Source organism: Simochromis diagramma, unplaced genomic scaffold (assembly GCF_900408965.1).
Source record: "Simochromis diagramma unplaced genomic scaffold, fSimDia1.1 OVJJ01000590.1, whole genome shotgun sequence".
Taxonomy (NCBI): Eukaryota; Metazoa; Chordata; class Actinopteri; order Cichliformes; family Cichlidae; genus Simochromis; species Simochromis diagramma.
In genome coordinates this window covers 706,389-715,332 of record NW_024387057.1, presented here as the reverse complement: position 1 = coordinate 715,332, position 8,944 = coordinate 706,389, and the positions used below count along the sequence as shown (strand labels likewise).

Here is an 8,944-nt window from a genome sequence, read left to right as displayed (position 1 = left end):
TGGGCAACACTTCAGCTGAATTTTTTTTTTTAAATAGCTCATCCACCTGGATAACTGTATTCAGAGCACAATGATCAGCAATTAACTAAACAACATGACTGACATAGACAATCCCATAAAACAGGATTTAAATTTTTCTGGGTGAAATTCTCGTCATTTAGTCCGTTACTTACGATTTATTAGCAAGGGTGCAACACACACTGGCTAACAGCTGTTAAAGAACTTGGCAACAGGGAGGAAAAAACCCACTTTTAACAATGAATAAACCTGAAGCTGAATCAGGCTCAGGACAGGACAGCAATTGGCCTTTTAATACAATATCTCTGTCAAGTTCAAGACATGAATCACAATCAGTAAACAATTAAGTTGGTTAATGAAAAACAATGAAAGTGAACGGATTTCATATTTTCATTTCACTGCAACAAGATTTACAGAAACATTTTGCTCTTGGTGTATTAGATCACTTATTGATCCCTATGTGGTGACCTGTGCTCACATATTAAAAAAAAAAAAAGTGCATTCACACTATTCTGAAGCAGTTTAAAGTCGTGGTCAGTTCCTCTCTCAGGCTTTCTCCAGCATCACTTTTAAGCTTGGACTGGTTGGCAGGTGTTTTTAGGTCCAGGTTATGATCTGAGTTTTGAGGTGGAAGGACACATGCTGCCTAATTCATGCTGTGCTAAGACTTTGAGAAATGCTCATGCCACACACAAAGACAACTATACTTGTTTCAAATGCAGATCTCTGCCCTGTGTTGGTAAATTAACTCTATTTTTGACTGAAGCCACATCAAGGTACTCATGAGCAGGGCAGGAAGTCAGACACAGGAAGGACGCAGATTAAATGTTGAAACAAAACCACACTGGAGACACACACCGACTCATTGGAGATATCTTAATAAGCATGTGTTTAAAGGTGTAATATAAGTTAAACACAAAATAAACCCCCACTGGTCAAAGTGAGTAAGAAAGAGAGACACCTGCTGGAGTCTGTCATTTTATTTTCTTCCCTTCTTTTGGAATAAAAGGATGAAAAATTATTAAACATCTACCAGAAGGCTCCAAAACAGAAGTGGACAGCATTAAGAACTAGTTCTTTTTCTTTATTTCATCTCATCTTTACAATGACCGTCTTCGTTAATTTCTGTGTCATCACAAAACATGGTTTGGTTCTGAAATGTAGAAGAATAAGCTGCAAACGTCACATTTGCACAGAAAAATACAGACGGCTCGTCTTTCTAAACACGTGACATGCTTGTACCTCAGTACAAATGTTCAAAGGTGCCTGCCGTGAGAATAACTCGTATCTCTCTCCTGTCAACAGCATCATTCAGAAATCGGAAGTGACATAAAAACAATAAAAGGGTAAGGGAAACAACCCCCCAAAAAAACAAGTCTTCAAAGAGTCCCACATTTTGGAGGTGCAGCAAAAGGGAGAACCTTTCTCTCCTTGACAATCTTTCACCCTCCCCGTGCTCGATTTGGCCCAAATGTGTATGCAAATACTTTGTAACTGTGCGTAAACACGTCTGAAGTGGGGATTCCTGAGCGAGCGCATCGCCTCAGGAGGTGTTGGTGATGGGTTTGTATTTCTTGAGGCGGGTCCACTGTCCTGTGGAGTAGTTCATTTCGAAGACTGTGTCTACCAGCATGGTGGTGCTGCCAGTGCCGTCGGCTTTGGGCAAAACCTCTGTGTGCTCGCTCAGCTTGATCTGGATGATGTCCCCCTGCTCCGGGCATGGGTTCTCTGCAGGGAATGGGTGGGGGGTAGGGAAGGGTGGAGTTAGAGTGGTAGGCTGGTTAAGTTTTTGCCCTGTCAGATGTGCATAAATGCTGAGAAATTATGAGGGACATCTACTGTAGTTAAAACTGCATTTAAACTGAAACATATTCTGTAAAATCCTGCAGCAAATGTGGGGAAACTCTGAATGACTACAGGGAATTCAGATTTACACAGGCCTTGAGACCAGTCGGTGACCTTATTGACCTTCATGCGTTGGGAAAAATGTTGCTGGCAGGTGCTGGGTGAATTCAACGCAAACTGGAAATTGAGACTGTTCAAACACATTCATAGTAGAAGATGTGCCTCACTGCTACAACAGGTTTAACTTTTATTTAAAAGGTGCACAATCTCCAAGTTTTACTGCACTTTGAGAGTTTGCAGACAAGTTTCCATCTTCCATCCAAACAAAAAAAAAGGGGGAAAAAAAAGGGTGAAGTGAATGAAAACGGGTCTGACAGGAAATACAACTGGTAAAATGGTAAACTAGATAAATAATCTGTACTTTTGGATACAGGCTCTGTGAGGAAGTAATATGCATTTATGAAAAAGCTGTTGTTTTTTTATATTTGCATCAAGCAGCTAAAAACTCTCATACCTCTGGATCCAGCCATGAAGCCCAGGATGAGGGCCTTCTCCGGCCTCGTGACCTTGTTGGCGGTCTTGAACATCTCCTGGGCGGCGTACATCTGGTCTCTCTGACGGTCGGAAACAGTGGGGACAGATAATTTAGCTGACGTTTTAATATCCTCTGACTTTGAAAGTCTTGAAATGGTGTTTATTTACCGTAAGTGAGAGGTTCTTTTTGGGCTGTGGCTGTGGTGGCGTAGGGGCTGCTGTCGGGGTGGGGGTCTGAGGTGTGCTGGGAGGCTGAGTGGGGGTCTCTGGCTGGCTGGCTGTCGCAGCTGCTGGTGGTCCATTGCTGGCGGGGGTGGATACCGGTGTGCTGGGGGATGTGGGAGTTGCAGGGTTTGCTGTGGTTCCCGCGTTGTACATAGGCGGCCTCTGCTTGTACTGGCCCGGTAAGGTGGCGTTGGCACCTGTGGTCGCTGTCGCCGACTCCTCTGGCTGACGGGCCGCCTGCAGCGTGTCCCGTCCCGAACCACCAGCATTGGCTTTGGAGGAGGAGGACATGAAGGAAACGCATGAGCAGGGAATTTTACTTTATATGTTTGAGTGAGAAAGCGCTGAGCCCTGGGAGGTAGGCGGCTAACCTGGCTGTGCCTCAGAGCTGGGAATGTAAGACGAGGAGGGAACCATGCTGGGTGTGGCTGGTAGGTAGCTGGTTGACGGCAGAGGATTCTCGTTCAGCGACCCCAGTTTCTGAGAAACGACACAAAGGAGTGAACCTACGATGGCAGAGAGGCAAACAGGGGCTGGTGTAACAGAGAACAGTAGATATATGTTGGGTTAAATACCTGTGCGGAGACGAGGCCAGCAGCATAGTCGGGTGTGGTGTTTTCCACCACAGCTTCTTCTTTGGCTGCTTTCTCTCCAGCCTCTGTTTCTATATCATAAAAAGAAGCACAGGTTAAGCACCGACAGTGTCACACTTTATTGCTCAAGAAAATCTAACTAAGGCTGTAAATTTACTTACCCAAAGTCTTTCGCCTCCTCTTAGCTTCTCTTCCAGCTCCAACCATATCCAGCTCTGAAATATCTAACAGCTGAACAACAGGAGAAAAAAAACCCCTCTGTCACTCCAATCCTGCAGGAGCTCAATGAAAGCGAAGAACAAGGATGAAAGAATGAAAGCCGTAAGAAAAACGATACACTGGGTACGACTTACCTTGACACCCCGCTCCTTACGCAGGGGCGTCCGTGCGGGAGCAATAGGTGTGCGGTTACTGGGAGGGCTGAACATACTGGGGGTGGTGGGGCTGCGGAATGGGGCTTTGGGAATCCCCTTGAGAGGAGCTGTAATGCAAACGTGGATGCAGTGAAATAATTTAAATCTTTTTTTAGTATGACTTTTTTTTTTTTTTTTTTTTTACTTACTTGTGGTGTCAATCTTTTTGACCAATCCTCTCCCTTTGGCATGAAAAGGCACTCCGGCTGTCTTCTTCAGCTGCTGGGCTGTCTCTGTAGCTATAAAACAAATGGGTTTAAAACATGTTAAGTTGGACAATCAATTCTTGAAGAACACCAGACACTGACAATCTGTCAGGCACAGTAAAATGAACACAAATGCACATCTTTTACCCCACCCCACGGTCTCTCCCCCCCATAGCTGTGGGACGATGGTGTGTATTGGCCATTATTAAATGAACTTACATTTCTGCAGCAGCTCTGCTCTCAGGGTTGCACTCTTGGGCTTCCTCTTCAGCTGGAAATGTTTGACGGGAGGTGTGAGGGGTCCCACCAGAGTAGTCAATGCACTTTTATTCAGGTACTGGCACTCCAGAGGAAGCATGGCCGACGCCTCGCACTCGCTCACTGAGGAGGGAGAGAAAGGTGGGGATGTTAACAGCAGCACTGACCACTGTGCTCCTCTGTCTGTGGCTGGTCAGCATTATAAAACACGACTCTGCTCACTGAGCTGATGAGTGTTTTTCATTAACAGATACTTTATCCCTTTGTTACTGCTGAAAAAAATTGAATTCAACATATAAGACAGCTCGCATAAGTTAAATAGAGCTCAAGTAGTAAAAACTTAAAATTAGTATAAAATTAAGGAACTAATTCTAAATGAAATACAAGTAAATATTTAAGTAAAATATCAAAACATGACAATTTAAATAAAAGCCTAAGTGTGGAGTTATGTTTCTGCAATCAACACTAATCTAAATACAGCGACAGGAAAAAACAGCAGAAGTGCTTCCACTTTAAACCTTTTGAGTCTTGCTTGTGCTCATCTTGCCTTCCAGGTTACAGATAAAACAACATGAGGGGAAACCACTGTACTACATGAGATCCGTCTACACCAGAAACCACCTGGGTAGTTTTCATGGCTCAGAATGGCTCCGCAAGTCATCTGAATATAGTTAAAGCAAAGACACTGTAGCTATGCATTTGCATTTATTTAAATGTGTAAGACATCAGCGCTCACCCGGAAATGATGCAAATTAATATAAAACTACCTTTCTCCCTGAGCTCTCCGAGAATATCCTGCACATTTGGATTCTGCTCCTCCAAGTCCAGATTCAGAGAGCCGGTCTCTGGGAAGGACTTGAGGATGTCTGCAACCATCAGCACCCAGGGCTCTGAGTCCACCGTAGCCAGCTGGATTATCTCCGACAGGGCCTCCTTCATCTGGCAAGAAAGGTGGTGTTAGTGAAACCTACAGTCACTGTAGTTACTTTAGCATTCGTTCCACAGGTTAACAGCACACAACAGAGTCTGTGAATCTATTTTTGGTCTGCACTCATGGTTCAGAAAACACCGGTTGCTTACATGAAGAAACAACTTGCATCATATCCTCCCGGACAGCTTGAATATGAGTGTGTGTAATCACTTTAACTTTTCAGACACACACTTTTCCTTTAAAAAAAGCTCACACCTGACACACACCACCCCGACACTTTACAAATTGTAAGATAAATAATCACTCCTGTACAGACAAAAAAAGTCCAGATTAATCAAACCCTCAGAGTGTGACTGAAATAATATAAAAGTATTCTGAATACTAGTTATTATCCCCGAGTATTTTCCATTTTTCCATCTTTTAAATTCACACCTCCTCCATCTCTGGAAAATCCAGCGTGAATCAACATTCACATAACTGCAATTTCAAGACTTTAACAACTGGATACAAAGAAACCTGATTTTGTGCAGTGATGTTTATCAAAGGGAAGCCATCCAACATGCAACACGAGGAGGACGCCAGCTTCAACCAACCATTAAATGCAGTCATGTTAATATCCACATGACAGAGTTAAGGCTATAGAGTCTGTCCACCTCCCTGCACTTATAGGTTCAGTGTTGCCAAAATAAACCCTGTTCCAAAATACTTTGCAAATTATATTTGTCACTGACTTTCCTCCATAGTCGATGCAAATGACAGTCAGCACTGTTCCAAATAATTATGCAGTTTCAAAATCTTTTATTGGTTGTAAAGAACTGAAAATTGGTCATTTGCTCAATATGCAGCATTACTGAAATCAAAAGCTGTTTCAATCAAAAACATCTTAACAAACCAAGTTACATGTTAACATGGGATCCCTTCTTTGATAGAACCTTCGCAGTTCTTGCATCCATTGAACTTGAGTTCATAGATCTTTTCCTTGAGGATGCTCTAAGGTCCTCAATAGGGTTGAGGTCAGGGGGGGATGAGGACCACGCCATGAGTTTCTCCCCTTTTATGACCATAGCAGCCAATGCCACAGAGATATTGTTTGCAGCATGAGCTATATTGTCATGTACCCTAGCCTTAACATCCTCTTCTGTCACACCAACCCTCTGCATCACCAGACACCCCACGATGCAATATCATAATTTTTTTTATCATTTTTCAATATGGTGAATATTGCGTCAAAATATATTGTGATTTAGCAATTTTTCCTCAAATTTAAACTTTCATTATCAGTTGTATCCTACAAACAGCTGGCAGCCAGTAGCATTGCGCTCATTGACAAAGAGTCATTCAGACTGATGGCAGCATGTTGGCAATCTGTCTGTGTTTATAAGCTAGACAGCACTTATTTGCAAGCCTTGATCAGTGTCTCTAAGAGTGACTGGAGTCAGTCCAAGCACGATTGTGACTGTCTGCAGAAAGGTGGCCTCCTATCAGGGGACTTGTGCAATTTCCTTGTGATCAAAAGTGGTCATAAGTGCAAGATCCTCAAGCTGTGAGCAACCACAAGTTATAATCTGTTGCATGCAATCACCAGGCAGACATCAGTTCTTTTTAAGCTATAAGGAGGTAGCTCTACTATTTTTACTCCCGTGACTGAGCCATTAGCTTGCTCTCAAACAGTTGAACCAATTTAATGCAAGTTTGCTCAGCTAACGTTATCTCAGGATGGTGGTTAAAAAGAGCTGAAGGCATTTAACTACAAAATATTAATATTTGGTGGCCCTGTGTCTATGAAGTATCGCCTTTTTCTCCCTCCACACCTACTACATGTCCTCCTTCACTACATCCATGAATCTCTTCTGAGGCGTTTTCTTTTTCCTCCTGTCTGGCAGCTCCATTTTCAACATCCTTTCTCCAATAGATCCACTCTCCCTCCTCTGCACATGCCCAAACCATCTCAGCCTTGAACTCAATTGATTTCTTTTCATTTCTGTCTAAATATTAACATTTTCAGCTCGGTCTTGTCTCTTTTTGTCAGAGCCACTGTTCCAAAACATTCATCATAGCAAGACTCGCTACCATCTAGTAAACCTTCCCTTTCACACTTGCTGCTCTCCTTCAAAACCACTTAATTAAAATAAATATTTGCATTAAAACAGCCAAGAGCTTCCGTGGTTTGCATACGGGAAATTACTCCTGAGCTTAGCCGCCAATTTCACTTAAACAACACACTTGAATGCTTGTTTTAAGAAACCCCATTAATAATTAGATTAATAATTTTGCATTTGTTAATGAACAGTCTGGCTATATAAGCCACACAAATGACGGCTGTGTATCGTTTCCTGCGGGGGGAACAGGTGATCAGTGGGTCCGGGAGCTAGTACCGCCCTCCAGCCTAACGCCAGCTCTCAGCCGCCCATCCCACCACAATGTCCGTGCGAGCACCGCTAGGCTAGCGTTGCTCGCTGTAGCCGGTAAACAACCGCTGGAAAGACAAATGTGTGCAGGGGTAAAGTCAGCTCGGGAGCATCCTGTCGTTAGAGGGTAAAAGTGTAAATGTGTTTCGTGCATTGAAGCCGGGGTTTAAAAAAAGAAAAAATGGGGAGCATGTCGAGGAAATAACGAGTTTGCCGCTTCTTCAGTTAGCCTTCGGATAAATATGGTAGCATAATGTTAGCTGGAAAGGTTTGTTAATATTGTTAGGCTTTTAAATATGCCACTAAACCGTCACAGGGACCTCAGTGCTTTTTAAAATCTAGTGCAATTATCGGCTCGTTTCTCAGCCGTGAATCCGAGGTAACTTATCGTACCTTCCAGGCTAACACCGAGCTAACCCACCTCGTCAACGGTCCTCCGCGGAAGGTGCAGCATCCCGAGCAGGAGTTTCAGCTTCACCGGCGGCGACAAGCTCGAAAAACATAGCCGTATGTTGTCGATAACCGACACGGTGAGGAGCGAAGCGATGCTCGGAGGCGTCCAGAGCTCGTCCGTGGATCCTAGTTTGTTGTGAAGCCACAGGCCGGTGTCGCTGTCCTTCATCGACGCCATCTTGGAAAAAGAAGTGTTTTGAGTTCGGGCATTTTAACAGGCTACCTAAGAAAACAGCAGTCAGGACCCCGCCCATAACCCGGGGTGGGGTGGGGGGCAATTGTGAACGCAGAGTCGTGAGGAGACCGGGTGAAATCCACCTTTAAGTGTGGAACTGTACACAGTGTGTGGTTAATAAAGTTTTAAGAAGGAAGGTGTAAACAAGGGCAGATGCGGGAAGTCTTTGTTACCTCATGTAATACAGTGCTACACATCTGCCGAGCAGAGAAACATCTGTATTGTCATAGTAACAGGTTATTTCAACCCTGCCCTGTCACAGTTTACTACACTACACTGGCAGCCACACTTCTCACTGGTCCCCGATATTTGCTATGCTGCTTTTACTGCATTTAAGCAGTCTGTTATGTTAAACCACAGCACATCCAACCCATTTAATCGATGTCATATGTTTGCTGTGCTTAACTTTCCCACCTCTAGGATGAATAAAGTATATTATTATTATGTCCTCTTATCTTAAAATGTGTTTTCTTCGGGCTGCGACCTTTAGGAGTCGCCACAGCAGTTCACCTGCCACCATATCCCTGACATCTTCCCCTGTCACACCAGCCCTCCCTCACTACATCCATGAATCTTCTCTGGGGCTTTCCTCTTCAACATCCTTTGTCTAATATATCCACTATCCCTCCTCTGCACATGTATAAACCATCTCAACCTTGTTTCTCTAAAGATCCAAACTGCTGAACCTGAGCCATCCCTTTGATGGATTCATTTCATCGTGAGTCCATCTTTTTGTCAGTGCCACTGTTCATACATCGCAGCAGGTCTCACAACCGTCTTGTAAACGTTCTCATTCACTCTTGCTGCTATCCTGACACTTGTCTC

General features: G+C 43.8%; 1 protein-coding gene across 1 annotated transcript; it reads right to left on the bottom strand.

The window, feature by feature from the left end:
• Positions 1-156: 156 nt before the first annotated feature.
• Positions 157-8,175, bottom strand: nelfa (negative elongation factor complex member A). Its single transcript, XM_040045045.1, has 11 exons — positions 7,853-8,175; positions 4,860-5,031; positions 4,054-4,215; positions 3,778-3,867; positions 3,569-3,696; positions 3,377-3,446; positions 3,198-3,286; positions 2,994-3,102; positions 2,566-2,894; positions 2,378-2,477; positions 157-1,746 (listed from the first exon to the last, which is right to left on the bottom strand). Exons 1-11 carry the CDS (start codon positions 8,060-8,062, stop codon positions 1,562-1,564), a joined length of 1,644 nt encoding a protein of 547 aa, XP_039900979.1. The 5' UTR covers positions 8,063-8,175; the 3' UTR covers positions 157-1,561.
• Between the last annotated feature and the right edge of the window lie 769 nt (positions 8,176-8,944).

Excerpts from the sequence above, each read along its gene's own strand:
- nelfa (XM_040045045.1), bottom strand. The coding sequence starts at position 8,062 with ATGGCGTCGATGAAGGACAGCGACACCGGCCTGTGGCTTCACAACAAA. Across the intron at positions 3,868-4,053 it reads AGCAGAGCTGCTGCAGAAAT|CTACAGAGACAGCCCAGCAG; the intron begins GTAAGTTCATTT and ends TTTGTTTTATAG. Across the intron at positions 1,747-2,377 it reads CTTCATGGCTGGATCCAGAG|AGAACCCATGCCCGGAGCAG; the intron begins GTATGAGAGTTT and ends CATTCCCTGCAG.